This window comes from Aspergillus novofumigatus (genome assembly GCF_002847465.1).
Source record: "Aspergillus novofumigatus IBT 16806 chromosome Unknown P174scaffold_3, whole genome shotgun sequence".
NCBI classification, from domain to species: Eukaryota; Fungi; Ascomycota; class Eurotiomycetes; order Eurotiales; family Aspergillaceae; genus Aspergillus; species Aspergillus novofumigatus.
In genome coordinates this window covers 816691-831194 of record NW_020194276.1, presented here as the reverse complement: position 1 = coordinate 831194, position 14504 = coordinate 816691, and the positions used below count along the sequence as shown (strand labels likewise).

The window sequence follows — 14504 nt, the reverse complement described above, 5'->3', positions numbered from 1 at the left end:
AGGCGGTGTCGAATGGAGGCAAGGTAAGTGGTTTCCGGCTATCCCAGCCTGGAGCGGGACGGACAGAGGGGAGTTTGGAAATTGGAATGACTCCCAACGCAATAATAATATTAATACTAATATCAATGATAATAATGGTTTGGACGATTGACTTCTTGGTACTTCAATCTCTATCGCTCCAATTATCCCCTGGATGGAGAGCTTTTATTCGCAGGAGACTAGCCTAGTCTTCTGTTCTTTGGGCCTCTCAGGTGCAAACGACGAAGCCTGAAGGAAGGATGACGAAGATGAGGTTGGCCGACAAAGAACCCTTATCACTAATTAGTCGTCTTTTCTCTTCTTGTCTTCCCTCTCTGGTGTTGTGCTGAAGTGGTGAGAATACGCTTACTACCACGGACTTGGATCTTTTGTTTGTCCTTCAAGCACTATCTTAAAGATAACGTGAAGCTTCCTAAGGGTACGCGCGGAAGAGGGTCGGCCATCTTCATAATCCTCCTCGGTGATATGGACCTTGCTGAAAGTTACCTACCTATCTTGTCTACAATATCAGGCAACTATTATTGGGACTGCCGATTTGATCGCAACATGATCATCTTCGTGATTGAGATGAATGGGCGAATCACGTTGTCAGGGACTATCTCGGCAACCAATAAGTCAGAAGGCTTAATTTGTAATCCATGGTCTCATACATCTACTTATTTTCATCATTGCTAGATACTATAGGTCGCCCTTGTGGCGGCTCTGAAACGGTGCCTAGAGGAAGAACTGTCGAAGTCATCGACTATCTAAAGTATAGCCGACAGTCGATGGGCCGTACCAGTCAGGGCCCAATGCCCCTCAACCCGGGATTTCTTTCGACCAATGATAAGGTAAGCCATTGTGAGTCCGGAGTAATGGTACCCCCAAGCCTCTACGCCATCCAGTAATCACTAGTCCTAGTCCGTAGACTCGATTCTGTACGTGGGGGTAAGAATCGAAACTAAAAGGCGCATGCCGAGACAAGGACATTAGAGCTTGGGGCTCAAGTTTCTAGGATGCATCTAGGCCATCGTAACTCGGCAGATGCTTAGGATCTTATAGTGTCTCTCTTCTGTACTACTATATCCACATAGAGAGGCACCGACTGCTAGCTAGAAAGTCGGTGACTTGCACCAGGAAATGAGTATCACCAGATCAAGCTTCTTCGTATACCTTTATCACTCTTCTTCTTACTTTTGCATACCAGAAACTCAAGTGGAAAAGGGAGAAAAAAAATCAAGGTACGGATTAGTAGAGCAAGCTTCAGACGTCCAGACAGTCCAGTCGTTGGACTCGGAAGATGGGTGAGGTCTAAGTGATTCTGCGAAGGTGGAGCCCAGGAGAGTCAAAATCAGCACTTCAGCCATCTTGAGTGAGTTGGAACTTTTTCCATACTGATAACCTTCCTGTGATAAGACACCTCAACGCCATGTATATAGAGGGACAGACAGGGGAGACAGGCCATAGCTGCGTCTCTCACAAATGAGGCAATTCCCACGATATGGTCATGTTCCCAGCTTCTAGGCCTGCCTCATTTCCACACTTGCGTACGCAAGCAAGCAGACAAAGAAACTGCACCCCGCACAAACCCATACCAAGATGTCTAGAGGGTACCTAGGTAGACAAAAGCCTTCACTTAAGCCATCGGACCTGCCGTGGCCAATCAACGATCTTCGCCTGACTCGTGTCGTCAGGGAAAAAGGAGATTGCTGAGTCACTATAAGTAGAATCACGTGGCCCTTGTTTCGCCTGATCGATTATCACCTGACCTTTTTAGTAGCCTCAGGCATTAGTGATACCATGTGGTGATCCTTACCGCCTGCATCATAGGTACCTTATCATGAGGGTTGACTGGGTCATCAGATCTACCACCCATGCATGGTCAAACGACCTTCATGGAAAGGCAGTCATAATATTCCTTCAATTCTCTACACAAACTGCAGATAGGAGCTTGTTGGGCTTCTGCAATAGGCATTTTGATATCGAGAGGCTTTAGGATTTGCCTGTTTACCGTTCTTTGTGCAGCGGACGCACCTGGGATTGCTTCTCGAATATCCCGTAACTGATACAGGCTCTCGGCTAACAAAGTCGCTGCCATGTGCTGGACTCACTGAAGATTTACGCATCTGTTTTTCGATTCCATGTATGCACTTTTAGGATCAAGATGATGACATCGAATATCTTATCCCGGTTCCTTCCTCTGAACGGCTCACCCTCTGTATACGAGACGATTCGACACCACGATGCGACATCAGATTCATCGGATGTGGAGGAGCGCGCGGGATTAACTCTGGAGGATGGTCCTGGAGAGCATTATAGTGATCGCGAACTCGAGGACGCCATGGCCGACGCTGAGCGGAGTAGGCTGCTGGACCCGAATGATGCCTTCATAAGTAGAAAGAGCTCTCGGAAAGCCTCTGTCGCTGGGCCGTCCAAGTCAAATTCTCGTCATCGCCACTCTAGCCGTCCGCGGTGGGCGCAAGATACCTCACCAGGTCATGACTTCGAGGATGGCGATGACGATGATGTCCCAGCTTCCCTTCTCGTAGAAGGGCATCACGACGACGACGATCTTAAATCTCGATTGCCGCCACCTCCAACTTCCCACCTCTCTCCCGACGGTAGACAGCCCTCTCTTCCCGGACCTTCAACCCGCGGTGGTCGAGCTCGCGGGAGAGCAGCCAGAGAACAACAGCCGCTACACCATGCCGATCGAAGGCGCGCCCCTGCTGTACGCTGGTCGTTAGGGCAGCCCAACTTGAGCACGGTGCATCCGAAAGAGAAAGCAATGTGGATGTGGGCAAATGTTGAAAATTTGGACAACTTCCTAAAGGACGTTTACACGTATTTCCTTGGGAACGGGATCTGGTCCATTCTGTTGAACCGAGTTCTGAGTCTGTTGTAAGTTGCTACGTGCTTTCACTCTGACCTGGTTGTGTTATGCATTCTGACAGAGGACCGGTGCCGTCATAGAACATTTGCATTCGTTATAGGATTCAGCACATTCCTCACCAACTGCATCGACTACCACAAGGTTCGCGGGAGCAAGACATTGAACGATATCTTGATCGAGCAATGTACTACTAAGATGTCACTGTCGTCCACCTTTCTGCTCTGGTTACTTACGCTGTTCTGGATTGGAAAGGCCTTCCAGTGCTTGTTGGATATCAGAAGGCTGAAACACATGCATGACTTCTACTATTACTTGCTTGGAGTCTCTGATACCGACATCCAAACTATATCATGGCAAGAGATTGTCAGTCGACTCATGACCCTCAGGGACGCCAATCCTGCGACGGCCGGTGCTGTGTCTGCGAGACACCGTAAATTCATGGGCAGCCAGTCTAAGCAGCGAATGGATGCTCACGACATTGCCAATCGACTGATGCGCAAGGAAAATTATCTTATCGCCTTGTTCAACAAAGACATATTAGACTTGACGCTTCCCATCCCGTTCCTCAGAAACAAGCAATTGTTTTCTCAGACCCTGGAGTGGAATATCAACCTATGTATAATGGACTATGTCTTTAACGAACAAGGCCAAGTTCGGACTCTGTTCTTGAAGGACACTCATCGAAAGGCCCTGAGCGAGGGCCTGCGACGACGATTTATCTTCGCGGGCATTATGAATATATTCGTAGCGCCGTTTATTGTCGTCTACTTTATGATGCATTATTTCTTTCGTTATTTCAACGAATACAAGAAGAATCCTTCTCAGATCGGCTCACGCCAATATACCCCGCTGGCGGAGTGGAAATTTCGCGAATTTAATGAACTCTGGCACCTCTTCGAACGCCGAATCAATATGTCCTATCCTTTTGCTAGTCGCTATGTCGACCAATTCCCCAAAGATAAAACGGTGCAGGTCGCAGGTTTCGTGGCGTTTGTGTCGGGCGCACTGGCGTCTGTGTTGGCTCTGGCATCGATTGTGGATCCAGAACTGTTTTTGGGGTTCGAAATCACGCATGACCGAACAGTTCTCTTCTACCTTGGGGTGTTTGGGTCTGTCTGGGCTGTTGCCAGAGGCCTCGTTCCGGAAGAGACAACTGTCTTCGATCCGGAATACGCTTTACTTGAAGTGATCAACTATACACATTATGCTCCGAGTCATTGGAAAGGGCGATTGCATAGTGACGAAGTCAGGAGGGAGTTCGCGGAGCTTTACCAGATGAAAATAGTGATCTTCCTGGAGGAGATCCTTAGCATGATATTTACGCCTTTTATTCTCTGGTTTAGCTTACCCAAATGCAGCGATCGTCTCATCGACTTCTTTCGGGAGTTCACCGTTCATGTGGATGGGATGGGGTACCTTTGTTCATTTGCTGTATTCGATTTTAAGAAGGGAACCAATGTGATCAACCTGGGAGATCGACGAGACCCGGCGAGGCAAGATCTCCGAGCAGATTACTTCTCCACCAAAGATGGCAAAATGTTGGCCTCATACTACGGATTCCTGGATAACTACGGTGCCAATCATCGCGGCAGCCATCCTGCTACTAGACGACAATTTCATCCGCCCCCCGCCTTTCCTACTCTTGGATCACCACCAGCCGGCGAGATGGGAACTATTGGAGACCAGCTCGATCAGACCCAGGCTCGGCACGGTCTGGCAGGCCATTTAACGGGCCAGCAATCTGTATTTGGGCCTTCTCGCTACGGTCCGATTGGTCTAGGTGACCATGGATCACCGGCGCCTTCGATACTCCTGGATCCGCATCATCAGCCATCGACTTCAGGGTTCCGAGGAACGAGTCGCGCAGCAGCCTTTCCACGGTACAGATCATCGCGGGCGCACCCTCCCATATCAGGGACAATAGCGGATGGAGATGAGTCACCGGTAGCCACGGGACGCAGCGACCCGTCAAGACCAGCTCCTAATGCTGCTGGAGCATCAAGTGCAGGTGGTGTAGGGACTAGCGACAGCAATCTGGGGGACTCGTGGCGGATGAACTTGGCGGAAGACGTGGATGATAATAACACAGAGGGCGGAGAGAATGTTGATGCTATTGCCGGGGTGCCGGCGTTTTGGGCTTGATTCAACAATTTCAGAGGGTAAACAAGGACAGTCGCGGACGCACAGCGGTTGGTTTATAGACATTTGCATGCGATTTGAGACAGGGTAAACTCAGGACCTATGTGGTTGTCAATGCTAGTGGTATTCTCCCAGCATCATAGAGTCATCTGATGGATGGCGTCCAAAGGAGATCAGTCCCGTCTGTAGTACTCCATAGACGACACATGCATAAATGTGCAGTTCTAAGTAAATAGTTATATATGAGAGAAGTACCGTATGAGCAATACCGGCGTCGATTATCAGCCACCAAGTATTATTCGGTCAGTCAATTGTTCAAGAAGTAGTCTGCTCCGTGGATACTCCGTACACAGACGTCTCCCTTGGACTGATAGGTATCCACAGACAAAATCCCTGTCATGGTTTAATGCAAATAACCCCTGGATAAAAATAGAAATAGATGAATCATGAAGGGCTGAAGGACCCATCAGTCCGGCAATGATCATAACTAAGGTATTGAGGATTGCGTATCCACAGCAAGCTGTAAAACTTCGGGATACAGCTTCGTTTGTAGAGATGAATTCTATAAGCATACTCGGTAAGTGCAGACATATGATGGACTTTGATTATTATTATGTACCATATCTATATTGATGCTCTGCAGACTGGGGTCCATCCCAGTCGTGGATAGACATAAAAGGCTGGGATCATCGGATCTGGACCATCCATTTGGGCAGCATCCACGGGCTAATCTCGCCCATTCCACTCGGTCGAAGAGCCTGGACTCCGACCGCTGATCTTTTGCGATGTTGATCCGGGGTCCTCGCGAAATGAGATATCATATCACGGACACAGAAAGGCGTCCAAGGGTAGACGTGGAGGGACAGCGAAAGCATTAAAGGAGAACTACAGTCTGATCCATCATTGTCTGCAAGGACTGGAATAGATCAGATACTTCGAGAATTGGACGTCTTTGCTTCAGATTCCCCTCAACCTAGTGTGTCTGACTTTGCCCCATATGTTGGCGTTTTCTTGGCTGCAACATCCGTTGGTTTCGCTTCTTTTCCACCCTCCTTGCTTCCACTAAGCAGATAGTCTAGTCTAGTCCATCAATTTTCTTGATTCTTAGGCGAAAGCTGATATCCGAAGGATTGTCATGACATTAATTGATGTGATATGATCATTTCGACGGTTCAACCCCGAGAGAGCCTGCTTACGGTTTCTATTCTGCTGTTCGGCCCTCACAGAGGAGTAGAATGAGTGACCTTTACGGCTCAGTCCCTCCAGCCTCTCGTTCAGCTTGTTGATTTGTGTTTATTCTTGTGCAATTTCTTTTTCGTGTGGCTCCAAGGCCTTTCCTTGGTGTCTCGTGATCGCATCATTATTCCTGTCACTCTTTTATTCCTCTTGTTGAGATTTTGATTTTTCTTATCTGAGTTGCGTCGCCTCACCGTCGCTATCAGTTGCCTGCCATGTTTCGAGCCCGTCGCTATCGAGTCTCGCTGGTTTTTGCAGTCATCTTCGTGCTGATCTTCCTTCATTTCTCCCGATCCCGCGATACATCTGCGAGTACCGTGAGCATCCCCGCGCCTGTCGATCAGCCGAAGACGTACCCTCAGAGACCACCCCCTGTTACTCCCGACAACAAAGAACCCATCGCACCCGAATCTCCCTCCTCCAATGAGCCAACCTCCGAGTCAGTCTCTACTCCGGCTCAGCAAGTCGAGAAGCCCGCTGCTCCCGACTCAAAACCCCCGCAGGATCTAGAGTCCGGTGCGCATAGACAAGCGTCGTCCAAAGATGGTTCGGTCGCCGGTCAGACCACAACATCATCCGGTGACAATGGATCTGCCAAGGGAGACGGTTTAGAAGTTCCCCCCTACCAATTGGACTACCACGGCCACGCACGGGTCGAGGTGGACCTTCCCGAAACGAACCGGCCTGCCGTGCACTGGAAGCAGGTGCAGGAACATTACCCTCTGGCGCCTGAAAACCTCATCAAATTGCCCACCGGTAAATCCAAGGCACTGCCGAGAGTGCAGGCTGTTTTTAGAGACGAGACGACCTCCGACAAGATACAGCGGGTGCAGCGGTTGTCGACCATCAAGGCGGCCTTTGAACATGCCTGGAATGGATACAAGACTTCTGCGATGGGACATGACGAGATCAAACCTCTGCGGGGCGGGTTCAGAGACCCGTTCATGGGATGGGCAGCCACGCTTGTGGATTCATTGGATACGCTTTGGATCATGGACCTTAAGGACGAGTTCGCCATTGCCGTTGATCAGGTGAAGAAGATCGACTTCACAACTAGCAAGAGGGACGAGATTCCTGTCTTTGAAACGGTCATCCGCTATCTTGGAGGATTGCTCGGCGCTTATGATATTTCGGGTCACAAATACGACGTACTCCTCGAGAAAGCCGTTGAGCTGGCGGACATCGTGATTGGTGCGTTTGACACGCCTAATCGCATGCCGACCATGTTCTACAAATGGGCCCCGTAAGAACTCAGTTTGTTGATTGTCTGAGTGTATTGAAGGACTGACAGGTGAAACGAACAGGCACGACGCTGCTAAACCTCATCTTGCTGATTTTGAAACGACCCTTGCGGAAATAGGCTCGCTGTCTGTCGAGTTCACTCGACTGGCACAATTAACTAAGCAAGACAAGTACTACGATGCCATTGCACGGATTACCAACGAGCTCGAGAAACTGCAGGGTCAAACCATGCTTCCTGGTCTGTGGCCGCTCAAAATCGATGCTTCTGGTTGCAGGACCGCCGCCTCACAGCTCAATCACGAGGTCCCTCGCAATGGCATAGTTGATACCGAGCCGTCTGCCTTATCTCCTACACCTGTGCAAACGCCCCCATTCTCCTCTGCATCTCCCTCCGCATCGTCTTCCGCATCTTCTTCCACGCCTCCTGTACTTTCCGCCACATATACACCTCCCCTAGCGCAAAACGGAGGGCCGTTGCCTACAGACGCACAGAGCTACGCCAAATTCTTTGATCGGCGCGATGGTGGTAGCTTACATATCGACGCGGAGCCGGCGAACTATGACGACGCCCCGAATGAAGGCGCGAATTCTGCAATTCCTACTAACTCCGGTGATAAGGCCTGCACAGGAGGTCTCGCCGCGCCGCCGTTCCCGAAACACAAGTTCGGGCTCGGAGCCCGCGGCGATTCAACCTATGAGTACCTTCCCAAGGAGTACATACTCTTGGGCGGTCTCAACGAGCAATACCCCGCAATGTATAAGAAAGCCATGAACGCAACGCGCGAGCATCTCCTCTTTCAGCCTATGGTTAAAGACGAGCGTGATATCCGATTTTTGAGCACCATGACCCTGACGCACCCTATCACAGAACAGGCCCCTGACAGTGTCTCTGTGACTTACGAAGGAACTCATCTGGGCTGCTTTGCGGGTGGGATGCTTGCTCTTGGTGCTAGGCTATTTGGTATCGAAGGGGATCTGGACCTCGCTGCTAAACTGACCAATGCGTGTGTTTGGGCTTATGGGGTCACCAAAACGGGCGTCATGCCCGAACACTTCTTGCTTATTCCCTGCAAAAAGGGCGAGCCGTGTGTCTGGAACGAGACCGAGTACTGGAATGCACTCGACCCTAACAAAGAACAGCGGATCGCGGACGCAGAAAAAGCCATCGAGCAGAAATCGAAGGAGAGCGACTCGACTAAGCAATCTACTACAAACAGTATTCGTAGACGTGACACACCAGGAAAATGGCACGTCATCGCTGATTCGGCAAATACGGACGACCTGATCAACCATGACGAAGATGAAATCAAGAAGCAAGATGCCAAGGATAAAGCTGTCCCTCATGAAGTATATGTCACCCAGCGAATCATGAACGAACGCCTACCGCCAGGCGTTACTCGCATTCTGAACCGCGCATACCTCCTTCGTCCGGAGGCCATCGAGTCCGTATTCTACATGTTCCGCATAACAGGCGACAACTACTGGAGAGAAAAGGGATGGGAGATGTTCCAAGCTGTGTCCAAGTACACCCGCACCGAGATCGCACATTCTGCTATCAACGATGTCACCCTTGAAAAGTCCAAGATGCGGGACACCATGGAGTCATTCTGGCTTGCGGAGACGCTGAAATACTTCTATCTTCTCTTTGCCGACCCGAGCGTGGTCAGTCTTGACGACTATGTTCTGTAAGTACTCGCCAGCAACTCTCTCGCTAGAAGCATAACTGACTTTTTTCGTAGCAACACCGAAGCTCATCCTTTGAAACGTCCGGCCTATTAGCGGCCTTTCCTTTTTTCCTTTTTAGGGTATATATTTCCCTTCATGTGTATTCTTTTTTGATGTAGAAGTATCGATACCATCTCCAAAGTACATGACGTTTTCTTTCCAGTGGCTGGCTTGTCACGGCCTCGTTATGTTTTCTTCTTCGCCCATTACCATTACTGCACCCGTTTAATGTTTGACTTAATGTGTACATATATGGCTGGAAGACTGCCAAATGAAAGTGATCACGAATCATAATGAGCGTGGTGGCTCTGATAACCCGATCTACGAGGAAAGCATTGAGGAAATGACAATTGAAGAAGTCGTAAAGGGGCTGAATTAGCATCCTCTCATCCTCTTCATACCTCTGAAGGGAAATCAAAAGCCGTACATCGTATGATATCGTGCGCTCTGCATACTATGAAGTACAGTAAAGCACTTCGGCAAAGATAGCGGTGGATCGCCGCAAATCCCCCCGCCGCCCGCCTTGTTCGCTTTGCCTTGGCCACATTCGTCGTCATCAACATTATCGCTTGGTACCCCAGTTTCCCTCGTGGTTTCCAGCCTCCTCGCACGGAGCAGCCCTCCCAACCAGAGGTTTCCGGGCACGAGACGGGATGAGTGCAGAGAGACGACTAGTCCGACGACGACGACGATCGAGCTGTGGGAAATGGAGTTTGAGGTCTCCCTGGAGAACGAGCAGCAGTTCTGGGACGGTGAGTTTGTTTTTTTGGCTGGTTGCTCGATAACCAGAGATTCTACTTATTCTCTCATGCTTTACTGTGCTCTTCTTATCTCAGGGAGTTGTTCAGTCGTATCTAACGTGTTTGTTTGGTAGAACTCCAAGAGATTGTTTCCACTCCTTGCAGCACCGAGGACCTCATCGATAATGCGCTTCGGTCATATTTGAGTTTGGCTACGAAGTACAAAGGTGGGAGACTGTTCTTTGATCTTGATGGCAGCATGGATTGAAGACGAGCTTCAACGTTTTCTCCGATTGATGGAGGGCTGACTTGACTTTGTCAATCGCAGATGAATACCTCAACTCGCCGTTCGAGGTCTCGCGCTGCTCGTATAAATTACTCGCATCGAGTATCTTTACCGCCCATGCCGACTACGTTCGAAGACAGATGATATATGGCTTATTGCAGGTATGCGCTAGATAGTTTCCGTCCTTCCAAGCGCTTTGTTCTCTTTGTTCTGGCTTGCAATTGGGCCCGCTGACGGTTTACGACGGTTTACAGGAGGATGATCCGGACACGCTACATCTGATTGTTTCGTTCCTTCTGTTCGATGGGCGGCAGCATGAGGAGTCCTTTCGGATGATGAATGAGGAGGGTTCATTCCCGCGATTGCTGGAGCTCTTGCAAATCTACAAAATCAAGGATGGGGAGAATCAGGCTGCGCTTCATCGCATGCTGATGGACTTGCTGTATGAAATGTCGAGAATCCAACGGATAAGGATTGAGGATCTTGGTGAGTGTTCCAGGTGGCTTCGCTGTTTGGAGTAGCGGGTTAATAGGCGACGTGTTCTGGGTAGTACTTGTCGACGATGACTTTATCAAAAGCCTTTTTGAGATTATCGAAGATCTCTCGTACGATGCCAGCGACCCTTACCATTATCCTGTGATTCGCGTTTTGGTGAGAATATGTTTGACCTGGCCCTGCAGGTTTGGACTATGTTACTGACCCGAACGGTAGTTGGTTTTCAACGAGCAGTTCATGATCTCAGCGCATGATCCCGTGGACGATAAATCGTCGACTCCGTTGACAAACAAGGTCATCAAGGTCTTGGCCATGCATGGGAATCTCTACAAGACATTCGGCGAGAACATCATTCTCCTCATCAACAGAGAAGGTACCAACCTCCGAGATACTCCTCTGGCGTGACACATTTTCTAACGATTCCTAGCGGAAACATCTCTTCAGCTTCTCACGCTCAAGCTTCTGTACCTCATATTTACAACCCCTAGCACCTATGAATACTTCTACACCAATGATCTTCATGTCCTGGTTGACATTCTCATTCGAAATCTTTTGGACTTGCCTGAAGAGGCGTCCGCCCTACGACATACATACCTCCGCGTTCTCTACCCATTGCTCGCTCACACGCAGCTGAAGTATCCTCCGCACTACAAGCGCGAAGAACTCAAGAAAGTGCTCAATATCTTGGGCCGGGGCCAGCTATCGAGTAGTGAGGGCGACCTCGAGAGAATATTGCACTTTGAGGAAGTCGACGAAACTACGAGGAGATTAGTCCTCCGATGCGCAACAGTCGAGTGGCTGCGAGACGAGGAAGCTGTGTCACATAGAGAGAGCGTTGCCTCGTTTGACTCCGCGACCGATGCCGTCCAGACGGACGCGGAGTCTGGTACTCCCACCAGCACGGAAGGCAGTTCGCCTGGGACTCTATCACCCACCCGGCTTGGTGGATCGGGTTCTCCCAAGCCAGACGCGCAGCGCAAGCTGAGCGCGGTGCAGCGCCTCGGTATGGACCTGGAGCCCGCTTCATGCTCGACTATCAGCGTGCAGGAAGTTGCAAGCCAGCACGAGAAACCCGGCGTCATCACCCCCAGTCGCAATGACGCCCATCCCACAGGGAATCCTTTAACTACAGACGCTATCAGGGCGACCATCAAACCCAAAATCAAGCCGGAGCCTCCCAAATCCCGACGCCGGCGCGGGAGACGCGTCGCCGAGGAGGAAGACAATCCCGAGATAATCCCCGAGGACGCAGCATCAGCAGTATCGAGTCCAGTCATGGCTCCCACATCTGTCACTCCTCCAGTCGATCGCAGAAACTCTACAAGCATGTCTGGTCTTGCTCCACCGGTCCCTGCACACTTACGTCGCTCCGCATCGAATCCTCCTCCAGCCCTGCCGCCCCCTCGACGTTCGACTCACCCGGCCATTCAGGCGCATCCTCTTTCTGGCAACTGTAGCCCTCTAAACAGCAGTCCTCTGAACGTCCCCTCTGTCGGCAAACACGGCCAGAAACCTGAGCCGCCGAAGGCGCGCCGCTGGGCGAGAGGGAGGCACGCACATGGTGACTCCGCGGACAGGTCCGGGAAGGATTTTCCAATGAACGGTGAAATTCTACCCGAGTCCTCGGCCGAATCGAACGGTGCTGAACGTGCTGGGGAGACAGTGAGCGTGGAGGAGGCCGTTCAAAAGATGTCGCTGGAGCCTTGAGTTCGAGCGTCGAATCTACGTACAAAGCAAACTCTTTTGCATCGCATGTCAGTGCACAGAGATACCTTTTGTTTTTGTTATCCTTACACATACCCATTAAGCAGGAGGCTGCCGTCTGGGCTAGCCAAGATTCCACGATAAGTGTGATTCAATTTAGAATTCCATAACTCATATGACTCTGCTATTCAGTATGTACCCGAAATGTACATGACAAGAAAGGAGAGAAAGTATCATAATCGCAAACCAAAGCATTAATCAGATTCAACCGTGGACTCATCAAGTCAATACCCAACCCCACGCCCATGCGCATGCAACGCTATGCAAAGCCATGCAAGGTGCAACGCAACGCAACGCAGATAGAACGCCATCAGCTAGCCTCCACAAGGGCAAAGCAGCGCAGCGCAGAACGCTGGAAGTCCTTCTCTTACTCCCGATCCCGCTCACGCTCCCACTCGCGCCCCGTATCCTGAATCCCCCAGAACCGCTCCGCGCCAAACGTCCACTGATTATCCGACTTCCACAAGTCATCAAACGCAGTGAAGAGGACCAAGTCCGGATCGTCCGCAAACGCCTTTCTCAGACTCGCAATCGCCTTCTTCTGGTTCTCCGGCGACGGCACCGCCCGCCCATTCGGCTGGCCCGCGTGAGGCCACCCCGACTCCGTAATGACCGTTTTCTTCCCGCCCGCCGCAGCGGAGATGCGGCGCGCCTTGTCGATCGCGTACTCGCCCGCGGCTTCGGGGAGCTGGTTGTTATCGAAGAAGGCGTGGCAGTTGACGGCGCAGTAGTCGGACGCGGCGCAGAGTTCCGGGTGCTGCAGCATCACGGAGAAGGTGTCGACTGTTACCACGGGGCCCTGGTAGCCTGCGCCGCGGAGGATGTCGCGGGCGGTGTTGACGGCGTTGGCGACGTCGGCTGGGTTGTTCTGGCCCTTGTTGACGAGCTCGTTGCCGATGGCGATGGTGTGGAAGATAGACCAGTCGCCGCCTGCGGCGGTGGCGGCGTCGCGGATGTAGTGCAGGCTGTCGGGGAAGTTTTGGAGGTCGAAGACGCCAGCGAAGACTTTTAGGCCGTGCTGTCTGGCTGCTTGGGTGACGAGCTTTGTTTGGTCGCAGTCGATGCCGTAGATGCGGACGAAGGCGTGGTGGCGCAGGTGTTCGATGTCCTGGTTTATCTGGTCGGAGGTCTTGCAGGTGCCGTAGCTGGTGTAAGGCGAGTAGGAGATGCCGAAGCGAGAGTCCAGGTTTGTGTTCGACTCAGGCACTTCGACGGAGAGTTTGGGGAGGAGATTGTCGGGGATGATATTGTCGGTGCCTGGGAGCAGGGGCAGCTCGGTGGGCGACTGTCTCAGTGTCAGTTATAGATTCAGGCAGGTTATGCAATTGGATCAATTGTAGGTAACACATGCGTTCTTGTAGGTCGTAGCAGGGGTTTGATGCTTATGCTCAATACTGATCGTGTGTCCAGCGTGATCGACCCAAACGATGACTTGCTCCTTGGGATTGATATCATGCTCGGCATTGCGACGGTGGCCGACTGAGAAGGTATCTACTGGTCAACGATGTCTTCGACACTTAAAGGTGTTATTCTCTGAAAACATCTTACCATGAGGGTGCGCTGCAGACTGGTAGGCCAACAACAGGGCCAGAAGGTTGACTTTGAACCTCATTGCGATGGTCAATCACGGTCCTCTCGTTAATTCTTCTGAACACAATCCAAGAAACAGTAGAACCGAGCAGAACGATCTAGTCAGACTAATGAAGGAGTAGAGATTGTGAGGCCAGGCCCAGACTGTGGGCTTAAATACCCCAGCTATAGATGTACATTCACTGTCAAAGAGTCAGTGATAGAACCATCAGAGGCGTAGTGAATTAATGTCCACTTACTCTAGATCTCTAGAGGTAAAATTCATCATGAATGCGGTAATCCGTGAATTCATGCTCTTAAGTACCAGGGCTTCACTTGATGTCTGTGGAATGCAGGGCTCATACCTTGCCAAACCCCTCATCCAAAAAGAATGTGC

General features: G+C 50.9%; 4 protein-coding genes across 4 annotated transcripts; 3 read left to right on the top strand and 1 right to left on the bottom strand.

The window, feature by feature from the left end:
* The first annotated feature begins 1898 nt into the window (after positions 1–1898).
* atgI (autophagy protein ATG9) lies at positions 1899–5212 on the top strand. Its single transcript, XM_024831095.1, has 2 exons — positions 1899–2919; positions 2992–5212. The coding sequence occupies exons 1-2, from the start codon at positions 2183–2185 to the stop codon at positions 5051–5053; spliced, it is 2799 nt and encodes a 932-aa protein (XP_024683674.1). The 5' UTR covers positions 1899–2182; the 3' UTR covers positions 5054–5212.
* An 892-nt stretch (positions 5213–6104) lies between these two features.
* On the top strand, positions 6105–9620 carry P174DRAFT_439755 (class I alpha-mannosidase 1A). The gene is made up of 3 exons (XM_024826887.1): positions 6105–7529; positions 7591–9213; positions 9268–9620. The coding sequence occupies exons 1-3, from the start codon at positions 6502–6504 to the stop codon at positions 9305–9307; spliced, it is 2691 nt and encodes an 896-aa protein (XP_024683673.1). The 5' UTR covers positions 6105–6501; the 3' UTR covers positions 9308–9620.
* A 994-nt stretch (positions 9621–10614) lies between these two features.
* Positions 10615–12481, top strand: P174DRAFT_366813 (DUF2013 domain-containing protein; the record flags this gene model as incomplete). Its single annotated transcript, XM_024822133.1, has 4 exons — positions 10615–10765; positions 10830–10930; positions 10991–11147; positions 11202–12481. 4 exons carry the CDS (start codon positions 10615–10617, stop codon positions 12479–12481), a joined length of 1689 nt encoding a protein of 562 aa, XP_024683672.1.
* A 237-nt stretch (positions 12482–12718) lies between these two features.
* Positions 12719–14168, bottom strand: scw4 (putative cell wall glucanase (Scw4)). Its single transcript, XM_024823993.1, has 3 exons — positions 14087–14168; positions 13884–14017; positions 12719–13823 (listed from the first exon to the last, which is right to left on the bottom strand). The coding sequence occupies exons 1-3, from the start codon at positions 14148–14150 to the stop codon at positions 12906–12908; spliced, it is 1116 nt and encodes a 371-aa protein (XP_024683671.1). The 5' UTR covers positions 14151–14168; the 3' UTR covers positions 12719–12905.
* Positions 14169–14504: the final 336 nt, after the last annotated feature.

Excerpts from the sequence above, each read along its gene's own strand:
- atgI (XM_024831095.1), top strand. The coding sequence starts at position 2,183 with ATGATGACATCGAATATCTTATCCCGGTTCCTTCCTCTGAACGGCTCA. Across the intron at positions 2,920-2,991 it reads AACCGAGTTCTGAGTCTGTT|AACATTTGCATTCGTTATAG; the intron begins GTAAGTTGCTAC and ends GTGCCGTCATAG.
- P174DRAFT_439755 (XM_024826887.1), top strand. The coding sequence starts at position 6,502 with ATGTTTCGAGCCCGTCGCTATCGAGTCTCGCTGGTTTTTGCAGTCATC. Across the intron at positions 7,530-7,590 it reads ATGTTCTACAAATGGGCCCC|GCACGACGCTGCTAAACCTC; the intron begins GTAAGAACTCAG and ends TGAAACGAACAG. Across the intron at positions 9,214-9,267 it reads AGTCTTGACGACTATGTTCT|CAACACCGAAGCTCATCCTT; the intron begins GTAAGTACTCGC and ends CTTTTTTCGTAG.
- scw4 (XM_024823993.1), bottom strand. The coding sequence starts at position 14,150 with ATGAGGTTCAAAGTCAACCTTCTGGCCCTGTTGTTGGCCTACCAGTCT. Across the intron at positions 14,018-14,086 it reads GTCTGCAGCGCACCCTCATG|TCGGCCACCGTCGCAATGCC; the intron begins GTAAGATGTTTT and ends ATACCTTCTCAG. Across the intron at positions 13,824-13,883 it reads CGACCTACAAGAACGCATGT|TCGCCCACCGAGCTGCCCCT; the intron begins GTTACCTACAAT and ends ACACTGAGACAG.